This window comes from Haliotis cracherodii, unplaced genomic scaffold, assembly GCF_022045235.1.
Source record: "Haliotis cracherodii isolate W230 unplaced genomic scaffold, xgHalCrac1.p SCAF_5, whole genome shotgun sequence".
In the NCBI taxonomy this organism is placed as follows: domain Eukaryota; kingdom Metazoa; phylum Mollusca; class Gastropoda; order Lepetellida; family Haliotidae; genus Haliotis; species Haliotis cracherodii.
In genome coordinates this window covers 33310445-33327407 of record NW_027266308.1, presented here as the reverse complement: position 1 = coordinate 33327407, position 16963 = coordinate 33310445, and the positions used below count along the sequence as shown (strand labels likewise).

Here is a 16963-nt window from a genome sequence, read left to right as displayed (position 1 = left end):
TATGTCAGCAGTAACATCAGTTATATAACAACTTAAGGTTATGTCAGTAGTAACATCAGTTATATACCAACTTTAGGTTATGTCAGTAGTAACATCAGTTATATACCGACTTAAAGTTATCTCAATAGTATCTAGTATCTGTAATGTTTAGATTTTGACATTTTGGCAGCCATAGTGATGAAAACCTTGCAGAAGTTATATCAATATCAGACATTGTCAGTCTTACGTTTTCTGACTTAAATAATTTTCATTAATTTAATAATTCTTTCAATCATATAATAAGCTGGAAACTTCTGAAAATAAGCCTTCGATGACTGTTGAAGTTACAAGACAATATGGAACAGTTTGCTTGATTTGTGAGTTGATTGATGCTGAAAGTATCAGCCATTTTAGGCAAGTCTCCCGGCATCGTCCGTACATCATGAGTTATACTATGTTCTTCCATCACCCTTCAATGCATACGGTTGTTTAAGGTGTATGTATAACATCACTGGGTCCTCAGCTAATGAAATGAGAGCTGTGTTGAGTTCATAGAAGTCAAATGAGCCATACTCCATGCATGAAGTTTGTGAGATCCCTACCATTGCCTGACATTGAAGCCGCGTAGTCCGCAAGGCTGGGGCACAAGGTACAGAGAAATAGTGTGCTGAGTTGTCTGAGCAGTCCCGGTTTCCCTCTCACTGGCTTGATTCATTGGTTACAAATAGCAACTGCACCGAGCAGTGACCGTATGTACTACAGGTGATGGAAGAACGTACACAAACCAGTGATGTATTGACAATGATCTCATGGCATGTGATACTGAATAATGCTTCACAGAAATATAAATCAGCTATATTGTTCCAAATAAGTCCTGCATACGTAACAAGAATATGATTGAAAAATATTAAATTGAAAAACGTCTGGAATATGATGGAAGCTCTTTTCTCATGAGAGCAATTCTATACTACCCAAAGTAATGGAGAAATGTTGGTCATCAAATGATAGGAAACAAAACTAAATGGAATATAGGGTGTGAAAGTTCTTTGTGAGTGTCTGGTTTGTTGAGAAATCATATTATTATGTAGTAACCGTCATGGCATTTTGTTATTATTTACATTAACAATTTGATTGTGTTGAGTGCCAAAGTTTTTTTCTTCTTTAACCAAAACTTTTTAACTAAACTTTGCATGTGAATGCTTGTGGTGTTTGAAACTGCAATACACATGGACATGAAATACTACTCCGCATGACTTTGTGCTGTTATACTGGCTGATGAAACATAGAGATATCAAGTACTGTAAATCTTGAAATTAACGCGATCGTGAATTAAATGCAACAAATGCGAGTGGTCTTTGTTCGCATTAATGAAACTTTGCATTTGTCTTCCTAAATGACTTTCAACAATGAGACGGCCTCACTGCACACTTTGGATAGCAGAAATACGATCTTGTATGTAAGCACAAATACGGTTTATTGAGCAGCAGCTGTAACAAGTGTATAACCATGTCATTCAAAGAATAGGAATTACACAATGGGCATCCGGTGAGTAATCACTGCTGAGGTCAAGAGTTCTACCCACTTGTGTCAAACTAGGCATCATTGACCACTCCAGTTGTCCATACAGATGCCACTCACGCCACACTTACTCAGCGCTCATAATCGGTGCTAGCTATTTGCTGTTTAAATGAATTAAGGTAAGGAGATGTATAATTCAATCTCATTAAAATCAGATCTAAGTTTAATTGTGTATAATTCCGCTGGGGATGGGGTGGGCGGAGTGGCATGGACATTGAGTCGCATTTTGAGCTAGGGGTCAGCAGTCGTATTAATTTGGAGACACATTAATTTCAAGATTTACAGTATAAGGTTTTGTTGACGGTAGGACCAGGCCTGTTTTCTTCTTGTTTGATATATATGTTTTTTATGCCAAGAGTCAGGAGCCATTTTTTGTAAATTGAGTATAATTTTGTTTGGATTAAACTCTTCATAATGATATATGAAACACATCAAACAAACATTAAGTTTTTCAGAATAAGTATGTTTTCAATCTGTGAGTATGTGTTTCTAAAGGTTTAGCTGGTTCAAAACAAGAGCAAAATAATGGTCTGGATAAACTGAATATTCTTATTGATCTGTTTTGTTTGTGATTTCAATCATGGTTTTCATGCCAACATTTCAACCCTCCTTATTTAAAGATTACAGATATTGTAAGAGTGAGTACAACTTCAATGTGATGTGTCATCGTATATTATTCCTAACCTCAAACAAACAGTATGGCTGTTTAACATGTGTATGTATTTTCATCATTTCAAATCAGTTCCTCAGTTCATCCCAGTTGCAGATGCTAATGTGATACAAGCATTAGTTGTGAAGTATATATTTGTGTTATAAGGCTTTCACTCAAACTGAAAATTGAAACTCACTCTCACTCAAACTTTTTTTTCTGCCAAGCATGGCTGAATTTTCAAACATGAACAAGTTTTTAAAAAAAACCACAATCATTCTTTTCCACTGTTACTGTTGCGTTTGACTAATCTTGGTAACTGCATGGCATTTTGTTTCCTTCGAGCAGACGACACAGGACTTAGTTCATGTAAGTGCAGATCGGTTGGTACAGATCTTCGCCACATCATTTTCATCTTCACCTTACCTCCAAGCTATGTTGTGCTACCAGCTTTCAGTGCACTGTGTATTTGCTGTCCGTTTTCTTTCAATGCTTCTACTTTGCCTAATTTCAAATGCTTGTATTTTCCTAATGACTGCTTCAGACTGAAACATTTTGCATCTTGTCATGGTTGTTGTAGACTTTAGAACTGTAGGAAATTAATTTCTGATGATGTTTAGTTCCTGATTAAAAAATTCTGCTGTTTTTTCTCTGCTTTAAACTAAAGAACAGTTGAAATCTTTAAATATTTCTTCTATGTTGTTTTGCCATTTGTATGTTCAGTAGTACATTGATCATAGTCATGTTAACAGTTCATATTTAGATCAGAAATGGCAAATAGTTTATGATCTTTGGTCACAAAACCATTGGTCATGGGTTTCACCAAGCGGTAAACATCTAAGACCTGCATCGCTCCAGGCTGTCCTCCCACATCAGCTTGATACACCGAATATACATACACTTGATGACCGAAATGCTTGTCATTACAAAGATACCATATTTCCTTGGTTGGAGTTCTGTTGGTTCTGTTGGCAAAGAGATACTATACTACAAGCACTCCTTATATACACATGCATGCATTCTCAGGCACATGGTGGTGGTATGTTTGGTGGTCTTTCTGAAACAGGGACTGACTGAGGGGCATCAGATATCCACACCACCCCATGCTTGTTGCAATAGTTGGCTGCACTGGGAGATGACGATGTATGGCTGATGCACTAATGGTTTGGATAGTTGCTCATGCCTTCAACCAGTGGACTGCTTGATCTAGTACTGATTGTTTTTGAACCTGTAAAGATGTGGGGTAGAATAGGTCTTCAGCAACCCATGCTTGCCGTAAAAGGCGACTATGCTTGTCGTAAGAGGCAACTAACAGGATCGGTTGGTCAGGCTCATGACTTGGTACATGTATGTCATAGCATCCCACTTGCCTGGATCGATGCTCATGATATCAATCACCGGATTGTCTGTTTCAGACTTGATTATTTACTGACCCCTGTCATATAGCTGGAATATTGCTGAGTGCAGCATTAAACAACAAACAAACAAACAAATGATTGTTTTTGTTTCATTCATACTTTCTCAGTGTATGTCATGGGCCAAAGCCTGAAAGAAAGCCTTCCGGGTTCTCCAACATGACTAGGCTCAATATCAAGGGAGCCTAGTTGCTAAAGCTTCATCATGGTCAGTGTTAAAATGCCACAGGCTTGCCGACTTGGTTGATGCATGTAATCGATCCCAACTGCGTGGATCGATGCTCATGATATTAATCACTGGATTGTCTGGTCCAGACTCGATTAATTACAGACCAACGTCATATAGCTGGAATATTGCTGAGTGCGGCGTTAAACAACAAATCAAGCAAGCAGGTTCAAATGTCAAACCATTTATTTGGACCTCCCCTGTTTCAAAAATTCTTTGATCAGTTGTGTATCTCGTCATTTGAATCTGTCTTCATGTTTGAAGGTGCCATAAAAAGAGGGTGGTGGGGTAGTTCTGCTTTTAGCGTTGTTCCATCGCTCTGAAGACCAGGTTGGATTCCCAACATGGTGGAATATGTGGAGCTCATTGTTGGCTTCACCCACTGTCATATGTCTGGAACAGTGCACACACACACACCCTCAATATCACATAAAAGACCAACTCATATGAAACAGATGACAAGATCGCATCCAGACAAAAGTCAGGACATTCTGATTTGACACATGTTTGTTTGCCCGTACACATAACATAACGAATATTGATATTGATGTCCACATAAGAGCTGGGACAAGTTCAAATTTACTACCCAGGTACCTGACCCCCAATTACCCGACCCTACCTGCTGAAGGTCTTCAGTTTAGGTTTGGTCTGAGTTTGGAACAAAATGTCAGATTGGGAATTGTTTTACCGGAGCTCTGGCAAAAAGGATTTAGATACACATATAGAACGATCTGGTCATGCATACACTGAAGTTGACTTGTAACTTGTAACCATCGAGTCATTGTGAATTTTTGTCTGTTAGGCTTAAACAGTATATCACGTGACTAAACACATGTCTAGGTACTCCAGCGGGCACACACGTCCTACTCAGTTGTGATGACTAGCATCTGTAAAGTACCATTCTTTGTCTCTCTTTTTAACTCACTTAACTAGAGATCAGTATTTACATAATGCATTAGAAATGAGAAAATCTCTTCCAGTGTTTGGGCCAGGCAAAGTAGAAGTACCGTATTCGCTGTAATAAGTGCCCTGGGTGCTAAGAAAATTGCTCAAGGGGGAGACACTTATTAAAACCATTAACATTAGGTTGTCAGAGATCGAGCAGTAGTGAACTAACATAGTTCAAATATCGATGAAACTAAACCTTTTTTGATAATAGTTATGAGGTAATTATATAGCTCTTCTCTGCTGCAGTCTTCCGAAAAAAACTCTGTAATATGCACAAGAAAATACCTATTGTCATATAAATTTCGGTTATACAAGGGGGCACTTATCAAGATTACGTCCATATTGGTCTAGAAGTTGACCAGAAGTGCTTGCTGGATCAGGGTGCTTAATACGGAGAATATGGTAGTTGTGTGTGTGTGTGTGGTATGAAGCATGTCTGGTGACGTTGCAGGACTTTCGTACACAAAGCCATCGTAGCTACGACTATTGTACAGTATGGGAGTTGCGACAACTGCATGGCTTTGATTATTGTAAGCCCGAGAGTATGGGACTTACAAAAATTGTAGTTATGATGTGTAAGGCTTTGTTTCAATGTTGGAGTTGTGGTAGTTGTCGCACTGCTGCCGTGTAAGTCTTTGACAGAGATTAGCAGTTTCAAAAGTTAGAGCACTGCAACATTTCCTGACTGTTGTTACAGTATAGGAGTCATGATAGTCGTAGTGCTTGTGGCAACAACATTTCTAAGCCTTTGTTAAACTATGCGAAAGTTGGTAGTTATGATGGTTTTGTGCATGTTGTCCTATATGTTTTACAATGGTGCTAAGGTATTGATGTAGTTTTATGTGAAAAGCTATTGTTTGTATTTACATGTTATTTTTATTTCATGTTTAAATACCAATACTTCACACTTAAAGAATTATACTTGTCTTTTCGTCAAATTTGTTTGGATAAGAAAATATTTAAATGTTCACAAGACAATCTGAGCATGACAACTGTGTAAATCCCTGTTACAAAATTCATTTTATGACAGTTGTAGAGCTGAGATTGCTTCTATATTTTTACCAAGAATGTACAAGCAAATATTATTCTTTATTTTCAACCAAACCAATATGTACGGTGGCCCATACCCGCCACTGGTGAGATCATTTTTCACTGTATGCCTCTATATTTTATCTGGCGGCCGCCAGATACTTCAACTGGTGAGATCAAATATAGAGGTTTACTGGGGAAAATGATCTCACCGGGTATGGGCCACTGTAAATATGTGATTTTGAAATATTCTGTTACATCAGCATAACCAGTTAACATCATTTGATCAATGGAAATTGGCCATGTTATGGATCATTTTGTCAAATCAAAAGAAATAGTTCAATTGTGTTACATTGTTGTAACCATTGAGTTATTGTAGTTAGCCTAAACTAGTCATGTGATGCAGCATGAACCATGTTTGATCATGTGATCTGACTTGATCATGTGACAAGTTTTGGTAAACTTTATCCTAGGAGGCATTAATTCAGTTTCCTAACAATTGATTAATAACTTACACAAGAGCTTGTTTGGTGCTTGCATGTTTGTATGGTGATGATTGGGTCATTATCATAGTAAACTTAGGACTAAGACTTTTTTTTGTTTGTAGTGTAGTGAGTTTTCATTGATTTTGTATAATGTTGCATTCCTGTGCATACAGAGGCATAGAGTAGAACAGTACTGCTTATGTTCAGCTTCTCGTGTTAATGTTTTGCAAACAAGAATTAATGTTTTATCTTTTTCAGCCTTTGTATATAGTTTATATAATAATATTTAAGAAATGAAATAAACACTTGGCATGGGAGTGCTATGGATGGAGTATTGCTGTCTTGGAACACTGACTCACTCATGGGTCTCTGAGTGGGAAATACAGGAGTATGTTTTCGTGGCATGTCATAGTCAACTCCCACTGTGCAGAAGTTGTAGGGGCAGGGTCAGATGCTTCTACATGGTTGATGCCAGGCTTCCTTGATTAAACAGAGTATTATGTTACAATTCATGTGTGATGAATACCTGGACTATTGCCATCACAGCCTCATTTTGAGCCTGATTTGCATGGCATGACTCTAAAATAGCCATCCTATCGACTTAGTTTCATGAGCCCAAGAAAATCGGTGCTAAGTTGGAGATCAGGGATATGGCGGGGTCACTTCTGACCACCTCTGTGGTCCTGTGGTAGAGTGTCCCCATGGAGTCCGCCTCCCTGGTCTCGTGGTAGGGTGTTCACCTGGAGTCCGCCTCCCTGGTCTCGTGGTAGGGTGTTCGCCTGGAGTCCGCCTCCCTGGTCTCGTGGTAGGGTGTTCGCCTGGAGTCCGCCTCCCTTGTCTCGTGGTAGGGTGTTCGCCTGGAGTCCGCCTCCCTGGTCTCGTGGTAGGGTGTTCGCCTGGAGTCCGCCTCCCTGGTCTCTCTCGGTAGGGTGTTCACCTGGAGTCTGCCTCCCTGGTCTCGTGGTAGGGTGTTCACCTGGAGTCCGTCTCCCTGGTCTCGTGGTAGGGTGTTCACCTGGAGTCCGCCTCCCTGGTCTCGTAGTGATGTGTTCACCTGGAGTCTGCCTCTGTGGTCTCGTGGTAGGGTGTTCACCTGGAGTCCGCCTCCCTGGTCTCGTGGTAGGGTGTTCGCCTGGAGTCCGCCTCCCTTGTCTCGTGGTAGGGTGTTCACCTGGAGTCTGCCTCCGTGGTCTCGTGGTAGGGTGTTCACCTGGAGTCCGCCTCCCTTTTCTCGTGGTAGGGTGTTCGCCTGGAGTCCGCCTCCCTGGTCTCGTGGTAGGATGTTAACCTGGAGTCTGCCTCGGTGGTCCGGTGGTAAAGCGTCTGCCTGGAGACGCCTCCGTGGTCCTGTGGTAGAGCGCCCCTATGGAGTCTACCTCCCTTGTCTCGTGGTAGGGTGTTCGCCTGGAGTCCGCCTCCCTGGTCTCGTGGTAGGGTGTTCGCCTGGAGTCTGCCTCTGTGATCTTATGGGAGTGCGTCTGCCTGGAGACCCCTCCGTGGTCCGGTGGTAGAGCGTCTGCCTGGAGACCCCTCCGTGGTCCGGTGTTAGAGGAAAGGAAAAGCTAGCTGTAGACACTTGTTCGTTGTGGCTATTTTTAGTTGTGAACTTAATTATAACATGGTTTGTGATTTTTGACTGACAAAGCCACGGGGGTCATTAAATGAGCAATAATGTATTTTAGCAGGTGTATCGTCTTTTACCGATACAGAAAACAATTTATCATGTATCATATCCATCTGGGCACCGATGTATTGTTTCACCGCTAACATCTACATGTTGGTCAGTCTGAGGTCTTTTGACTGGTCCTTGTATCTACCATGTCTGCCTATAGTTATTCATTTTCCAAGTTCTGTGGGGGTTTGTTTAGCATTGGCTCATCACCCTGAAGACCCAGGTTTGAATTCCATCATCAGTACATTGAACAAAGCTCCTTCTTGGTGTTCCCTGGGGGCAGGGGTGGCCCAGTCATCTAAGGCGCTGCGATTCGCTATGCAGAAACCTATGTGGGTTCGAATCACGTTTGCCCAGATGTTTCTAGGTTTGTCAGCACCATACCAATGCTCGTGGGTTTCACCGAAGTGGTAAATGTTTGAGACCTGCATCACTTCGGGCTTTCCTCCCACATTAAGCTGACACGCCATGATATAACTGCTATAATGTTAAAAGTGGCGTTAAACCCAACTCACTCACTCAATTGGCCTCCCCTGCTGTCAGATGGCGGAACTGATGGTAAACGTGACATAAAAACCCATCTTGTCCACTAGCTCAGTGGAATCTATTTAATGACTGTTAATTTTTACATCTTTTATGTATTCCCACTCACACCACCATCACAGAATCACAATACTTCGATTTCACAAAGTCACTGAATGAATTCACTATTGGCCGGCTAGCACACAACATATTAACCAGAATACAAGTATGAAATATTTACTTTGTTTAGTGTTTCATTCTTGAATATATATCAAGTTTAAAATAGCCTTATGATATGACAATGAATATTTCATTTTGTGTAATGTTTCATATATTCTGTTACATTCGCTTACATCACTACTAATTTGATTAAATGTTTATTTGATATTTTTCTGAAAAAGCAGAACTAAACTTTAACATAATGGGAGAGAAGATGTAGAATTATTTCAATATTGTTTGTCCAAGGTTGTATTGGCTGTTAGTTGATGTTCCTCAGTGCACGACATAACAAGACGTTGTACACCTGCAGATGATATCGGGGATCACCTGTGTGAGAGGGTACTCAGTGTGCTGTTTGGGATCTGGATGCTGGCGTGTTCCAAGTGCTTCCCATCTCCGTCGCTGTGGAAGACATTCCGCAACATGTGCCAGTTCTGGCGCCACCATGAAGCTTTGGTGATACAGTGGCACAAGATCAACCATGCCCTCACCTCCAGGATCATACGTATGATGTATGGCCCCGACTACCCGGAGCTGCTTGTTGGTGAGGTGGTGGTAGAAATGGGACAAACATTTGTTTTCATTAAGAAATGGCTCCTTATGACTTCTGACTCAGAAATAAGTCCAAAAACTCCCTCAGGAATATGATTCCATTCTGTTTGAGGTAGGAGACCAGTGGTAGTTCATCTGCCCAGAGATAAGATGGTCGGGAGTTCGATCCCCAGTTGCGTTGATACCAAAAGATATTAAAAGATTGTACTTGTTGTTACCCTGTCTGGCACTCGGCATTAAGGGCTAAAACAAGGACTGGTCAGCTCGGAGTCAGTATACTGTGTCTGAGTGGGGTATTCATGTTAAACTGTGGCATGGTATCTCAGTGGGCGACCACTATAAAATCAGCATTAGTCCCGACTAGTACAAGCATGCGTGTCACTATAGAAGTGCAATAATCTTGGATGTGACGTTAAACCCCATTTCACCAAACCTTGAGGTAGGTTTAGTCAAGCTTTACACTTTGAAAGAGCTTATATAAGAGTATTAGTTAATGATAAATGCTTCATTATGTGGGTGATTTCAATTTGGTGGAGACAAGTTTTAAATTTGGTAGTTCCTGAGGAACCAATTAACTGATGAAATACTCTGGGGGAAGCATTTTTTGCCAGGAATTCCAGAATAACAGGGTCTTGACTGGTGATGATTAGAGTGGGTTTCCAGATTAACAGGGTCTGGATTGATTATGATTAGAGTGGTTTTCCAGATTAACAGGGTCTTGACTGGTGAAGATTAGAGTGGATGTCCAGATTAACAGGGTCTGGATTGATGTTGATTAGAGTGGGTTTCCAGATTAACAGGGTCTAGACTGATGATGATTAGAGTGGGTTTCCAGATTAACAGGGTCTTGACTGATGATGATTAGAGTGGGTTTCCAGATTAACAGGGTCTGGATTGATTATGATTAGAGTGGTTTTCCAGATTAACAGGGTCTTGACTGGTGAAGATTAGAGTGGATGTCCAGATTAACAGGGTCTGGATTGATGTTGATTAGAGTGGGTTTCCAGATTAACAAGGTCTGGATTGATGATGATTAGAGAGGGTTTCCAGACTAAGAGGGTCTTGACTGATGATGATTAGAGTGGGTTTCCAGATTAACAGGGTCTGGATTGATTATGATTAGAGTGGTTTTCCAGATTAACAGGGTCTTGACTGGTGATGATTAGAGTGGATGTCCAGATTAACAGGGTCTGGATTGATGTTGATTAGAGTGGGTTTCCAGATTAACAAGGTCTGGATTGATGATGATTAGAGAGGGTTTCCAGACTAAGAGGGTCTTGACTGGTGATGATTAGAGTGGGTTTCCAGATTAACAGGGTCTTGACTGATGATGATTAGAGTGGGTTTCCAGATTAACAAGGTCTTGACTGATGATGATGTTTCAGGTGAGGAGGACAGCCAGGTTATCCCGCCTGACACTAGCAACGAATGCATCACACAGAGCTGGTTCCGCTTCCTGCACATCATTCAGAACCCCGTCGACCTGTGTCGCCCGAACATCATCAGCAACACACAGCGCTTCCTTCAGTATGCTCTGGCCAGTGAGGCAGTCATCGATCCTAGTCATCACGAGTGTCTGCTAAAGCTTCCTATCATCTTCTTCAAGGCAATGAGAGGCATCTCTGTCATGGTCAATGCTTTCTTAGGTAATCTAAATGTGTTCAGTTCTAAATTAAATTTAAGGTATGTAGAGTTAACACAAAATAAACCAATCAGTGTCTGGTGAATAGGCCCCAAGAATGATAAATGGAATATGACATAAAATAGATGATTTCTTGAATGTTTTATACTGACTGATAGAATAAGTGAACAGACATGAAGTGATTGAATGGCGAGCTAGACCAGGCTTTGACCTTGAGTCATTTGGTCTATTGGTCACACATTAAAGTTACCGATTGATACCTCATACTGGCCTCCCAGCCTTTTAGTATGACTTGGACACTACAAACCATCACTTGTCTTTAACCTTGACCTTGACCTTGAAGGTGTTCCTCAGTCTGTGAAGGAGGAGAACCTGATGGCGGCTGGACTGATCATCTCCACTGCACTGTCTGCCACCCCGTCCACACCCCCAGGGCAGCGCAAGACCAACAAGCCCAACCTACCCATGTCCGTCTTGACCGGCACCCTCTCCAGCAAAGGTAAACCAAGAACACTCCTAAATGATCCAGGGGCATGGGTGGCCCAGTGGTGTAGGGTGCCAAAATTACTGTTTAAAGTTGTGCCCCTTTGTAGTCCCTAGATCAGCTGATCACTGATTCAAGTCCCAGTTTGATGATGATCTTTGGTTTGTCAGTACCAGAAAGAGTTTGTTGGTTGCACCGAAGTTGTCAATGTCTACAACCTTCCTCATTTTGGGTTTCCTCCTGTGGTGATACACATGTAGCTGTACTACTGTCTAGATATTCAATGAATTATGGATTTTCTGTCATCAATTAATTAAATAGGTCATTCACAAGACTACAGATATACAACATTCAATTATGAGTGACAGCTATATTTTAATACAGTTTTTCAATTTGGATATTCAATAATTAATGTACATTTTCATTAGGAAAAAAATGCAGAATGATTTTCAAAAGTCTTCCCCATTAAGAAACTCATATGTTGACACTTTTTATGAAAATAACCAGTTGACCTTTAATGCTCAAACATTTGCCTTAGTGGCTGTAGAATTGCCTGGTGGTTAATGCGTATGCTTATTATATTATGTGGTCCCAACAAGTTTTTGGGGCGGTTGGGTAGCCTAGTGGTTAAAGCGTCCGCTCGTCACCTGGAAGACCTGGGTTTGATTCCCGACATGGGTACAATGTCTGAAGCCCATTTCTGGTGTCCCCAGCCACTGGAATATTGCTAAAAACGGCTTAAAACCATACTCACTCACACACCCAACAAGTGTCAACCATATTTATAGCGTCCCCATGATTGTGTTGCTGGAATAATGCTACATGCAAACTCTGTCACTTCTCCTTTGTCTCTGTCCCCAGGGTCAAGCAAGGGCTCCCAGAATGCAATACCCAAGACGGCCACCCCTCCAATCAGCAGTAGCATGGGTAGACTCTCCTTGGGGAGTCGCTTTCCGTTTGCTCCAACACGTCCCTCATGTAACAGTGTGCTGCACCTGTTTGGAGCTTGGTTATTTGATGCTTCACTTGCAGGGGTAAAGCTCCACGCAGCGCATGCTACCAAACGTAAGTTCAGCCATTTAAACTATATTAACTGAAAGTGAAATTAAATGATGGAAATTAAGTAATTGTGCACTATGTATTAAGGGATAAATGGATAAATGGATAAATGATAATGCTTGCTAATGGAGAGTGCCTCATTATTGAGGTGTTATTTTATCAAGAGTTAGATCATACAAGGCCAAGCAAGTTCTCAATCACTGGATTGCCTGGTCCAGACTTGATTATTTACAGACAGACGACATATGGCTGGAATATTGCTGAGTGCGGCATTAAACAACAAATAAACTTACAAAAAAGCCAAGCGAGTGCACCATGTTACGTTTTCATGTTTTAGGCATTTGAACTACCTCTGTGTCATAGTGGAACACTGTCTTTGACTGCCACTTCTAGAAAAGTTAATCAATGAAAAGACAGGTTCCAATAAAATATATCAGTGAAATTGTTTTCCTCAAAACAAGAGCAACTTGAAAGTTTCAAATAGGAACCTACTGATTTGTGTTTATGGTAAGCCATGACTGTGCACAGAAGAGTATCCTCCTCACGTTGAGTAGACATGTTTAATACGTAATTCACTTCGAAATACCACCAGACATTTCTACACAATTTGTGAATCTCAGTCATGTCCTTTCCAACTTAGATAAAAACCAGCGTCGTACCAGCTCCTTCATAGAGTCGAAGCACAGTTCTACATCAGCTGATCCCTCCGACACATCGCTGACCAGTGACAACACGTACGAGGCAGGCCGCGCGGAGGCTTGCGGCGCCCTCTGTAGGATATTCTGTGCTCACAAAACAAGGGAGGATATCCTGCCCGTCTACTATTCTAGGTTCTATCTTATCATGTACTATGGCCTGCAGACAGAGGAGGTTAGTGGCGGAAGTTTGGTGCAGTAGCTGTCGTTGTAGAATGGGGGATTATATACTGAACAAACGACGTTAGGGGTCATGAAATTTTATTTTAATATTTTATTTGTAGTGAAAACTGAGCACACAATTTCATGCAAATATCCCCTAAACTATCCATGATCCCTAACTTATTCAGTATAAATGATGATTATTGTTATGTGGACATAAATGATGAAAACAGTGGTTACATGGACAAAGGGAAAAATTCAAACCATAGGATTGATGGCTGAAATAGGAATGAACTGCAAAATATATTCTTTTGAAGTCATGACATAAAACAATGATCAGTAGAGTGATCAGAAACACATGAACAAACTGATCTTGGAGCAGCTTTTGAATGACCATTCAAAGAGTTACTTCCCTTTGAATATTGAAGAAGTTACGTGGTGTTTTTAATACAATTTGTTGATAGGCTCAGTGGCAAGAGAAAAATGCTTTAGGCAGTGCTTGTGACATTGTTGACAAGAAATAATCATGACGATCATGAAGAATCATGTTTATGAGTGTTGATAGTGAAAATGACATTGATGATGATAGTGATGATAGGGAACATACAGGAATGATATCATGCACGAAGTGGTTATTGTGGTGATTATTATGTTGATTATGCCAAGCATTATAGATATATAATGATGGTGATTACTATGATGTGGCAGTATGAATGATACCAGTGAAAATGTTCATGATCATCATGACCATGTCAGCACCTATGATGCTGATAGTGAAGTGTAAGGCTACAAAAAATAATAGTCTTGGTTCTCAGGCACAATCTGCATCATCATAATGTTTTAAAAAAAAAAAAAAAATCCTAATGCTTAAAAAACATACGATCCAACATAGCATGCAGTCACTTCCCTTTACATGCGCACTCCTTTACTGCGCTTCCTGCGTTATGGTCATGGCGGCAATAGGAGTTTGTATGCTTGTTTATGTATGGAGGCCCTTTCCCAGATTGATGGTACACAACTGTTTATTTGGTTACGTACTAGTTTGTACAAGGGAAAAAAATAAAAGACACTGCCAAACCGCACTATATTTTCAAAAGTAATTGCCTGAGAACCATTTCTTTATTTTTTTAGCCTAATAACATGCTGCCGAGTTTTATACTTTTAACAATACGCTGTCGTTCACCTGATGAATCCCTACTAAATCCATACAAACTGTACCAAAGCCATTGAGGAACATCAGTGATACTGACAAAATGTGTGTACAGGGTTTGATCAGTGGTCAAGTGTTGTCCAACATCCTGTTCAACTCCTGCGACCTGCTGCGGGTCGACCTGGCAGGGGTACAGATCCTGGTGCCGTACATCCTCAATGCCCTGGAACTGGTCCTGACAAAGACACAGCCAGACTTCAAGTGAGTGGGGTACTTCACATGTAACCTTTCTTAGCCTGTGACAGATTAGTGTCCCTTCCTCCATTTTTATAGAACATACTTCGATATCATTGCCAAATTTTAAGAAAAATTCTTCCGGACATTTTGGATGATAATGAGGCAATGTCAATGAACCAATCTGAAACACTGAATGGTTATGGGTTTGAATCCCAGGTTCGTCTTGGTTATGACTCAAGGTATCATTTGTTTCTCAAGTGGTAAAAGTATATACCTTGCATCATTTTGGGTTTTCCCCACACATTATGCTAAACTGCTGAGATAATACTGTTAAAATGGTAACAAATCCCAGGGTTAGAACTTGACACCAGCCCACTATCCTGTGGCTAGTACAAATTGTAGCAGGCGAGTACAAATTTTGACATTTCCCCATTGTTTTAACATTACAAGTGCTTTTTTTCTATACCCGGGCTTGTAAAGCTTTTGAGTTTAGTTCTAACCCTGAGTCCCACTTAATTATCAATTCAAAAGTAGGGAATAATAGCCATCACTGTCATGTCTACATCAAATAGTACATACAACCCTCCATTCTATGCCTAGAGATTTGCTCCTGGGCCCACCTTCTCAAAGTGACATTCGCGCTATGACTATCATAAGCCTATTTTAAAGTATGGGAGTTCATTAGATGGTTTTGTGCTACTACCCAGAAACAAGGATGTTAGATACAGGATGTAGCATATAAACAATGGAATGAATATAATCGTATGACAATGTTTGTCTGCCACAGACTGTGTGAGCAGATTCCTTATGTGGAACTGAGGAAAGCATGCGTCCATCTGCTGCTGTCCATGCTGTGTCTGCCTCTCCACTTCAAGGACCTGGAGATCAAAGGTAAGTCCTCTACATCTCAACTCACCACTGACAACCACACTGGTTGTCTTCTTTATCAGGCCATCCTTCATCAGTCTGACATACCCAAATGTTGGCAGGCTGCCATCAGGAACAAACAAACTTAAGAAGCTGCAGGCCCTGACTAAACTCTCCAGGCACTGACTAAACACTTCAGGCCCTGACTAAACTCTCCAGGCACTGACTAAACACTTCAGGCACTGACTAAACACTTCAGGCCCTGACTAAACACTTCAGGCACGGACTAAACACTTCAGGCCCTGACTAAACACTTCAGGCACTGACTAAACACTTCAGGCACTGACTAAACACTTCAGGCCCTGACTAAACTCTCCAGGCACTGACTAAACTCTTCAGGCACTGACTAAACACTTCAGGCACTGACTAAACACTTCAGGCCCTGACTAAACACTTCATGCCCTGACTAAACACTTCAGGCCCTGACTAAACTCTCCAGGCACTGACTAAACACTTCAGGCACTGACTAAACACTTCAGGCCCTGACTAAACTCTCCAGGCACTGACTAAACACTTCAGGCCCTGACTAAACTCTTCAGGCCCTGACTAAACACTTCAGGCACGGACTAAACTCTCCAGGCACTGACTAAACTCTTCAGGCACTGACTAAACACTTCAGGCCCTGACTAAACTCTCCAGGCACTGACTAAACACTTCAGGCACTGACTAAACACTTCAGGCCCTGACTAAACTCTTCAGGCCCTGACTAAACTCTTCAGGCCCTGACTAAACACTTCAGGCACGGACTAAACTCTCCAGGCACTGACTAAACACTTCAGGCCCTGACTAAACTCTTCAGGCCCTGACTAAACACTTCAGGCACGGACTAAACTCTCCAGGCACTGACTAAACTCTTCAGGCACTGACTAAACTCTTCAGGCCCTGACTAAACTCTCCAGGCACTGACTAAACACTTCAGGCACTGACTAAACACTTCAGGCCCTGACTAAACTCTTCAGGCACTGACTAAACTCTTCAGGCCCTGACTAAACTCTTCAGGCCCTGACTAAACTCTTCAGGCACTGACTAAACTCTTCAGGCCCTGACTAAACTTTTCAGGCCCTGACTAAACTCTTCAGGCCCTGACTAAACTCTTCAGGCACGGACTAAACTTTTCAGGCCCTGACTAAACTTTTCAGGCCCTGACTAAACTCTTCAGGCACTGACTAAACTCTTCAGGCACTGACTAAACTTTTCAGGCCCTGACTAAACTCTTCAGGCACTGACTAAACTCTTCAGGCACTGACTAAACTTTTCAGGCACTGACTAAACTCTTCAGGCACTGACTAAACTCTTCAGGCACTGACAAAACTCTTCAGGCACTGACTAAACT

The 16963-nt window shown here is 41.4% G+C and overlaps 1 protein-coding gene across 4 annotated transcripts in view; it reads left to right on the top strand.

Moving 5' to 3' along the window:
- LOC139444373 (ral GTPase-activating protein subunit beta-like) overlaps positions 1–16963 on the top strand; it is a 75511-nt gene that overhangs the window by 24345 nt on the left and 34203 nt on the right. For 2 of the 4 annotated variants that reach the window (XM_071225338.1, XM_071225336.1), the window contains exons 5-12: positions 2555–2575; positions 9033–9271; positions 10665–10920; positions 11260–11415; positions 12262–12465; positions 13100–13329; positions 14582–14727; positions 15491–15594. In XM_071225338.1, the coding sequence (XP_071081439.1) occupies positions 2555–2575; positions 9033–9271; positions 10665–10920; positions 11260–11415; positions 12262–12465; positions 13100–13329; positions 14582–14727; positions 15491–15594 (1356 nt within the window). The remainder of the gene's footprint in view (positions 1–2554; positions 2576–9032; positions 9272–10664; positions 10921–11259; positions 11416–12261; positions 12466–13099; positions 13330–14581; positions 14728–15490; positions 15595–16963) is intronic. The other 2 variants (XM_071225340.1, XM_071225337.1) reach the window with 1 other exon arrangement.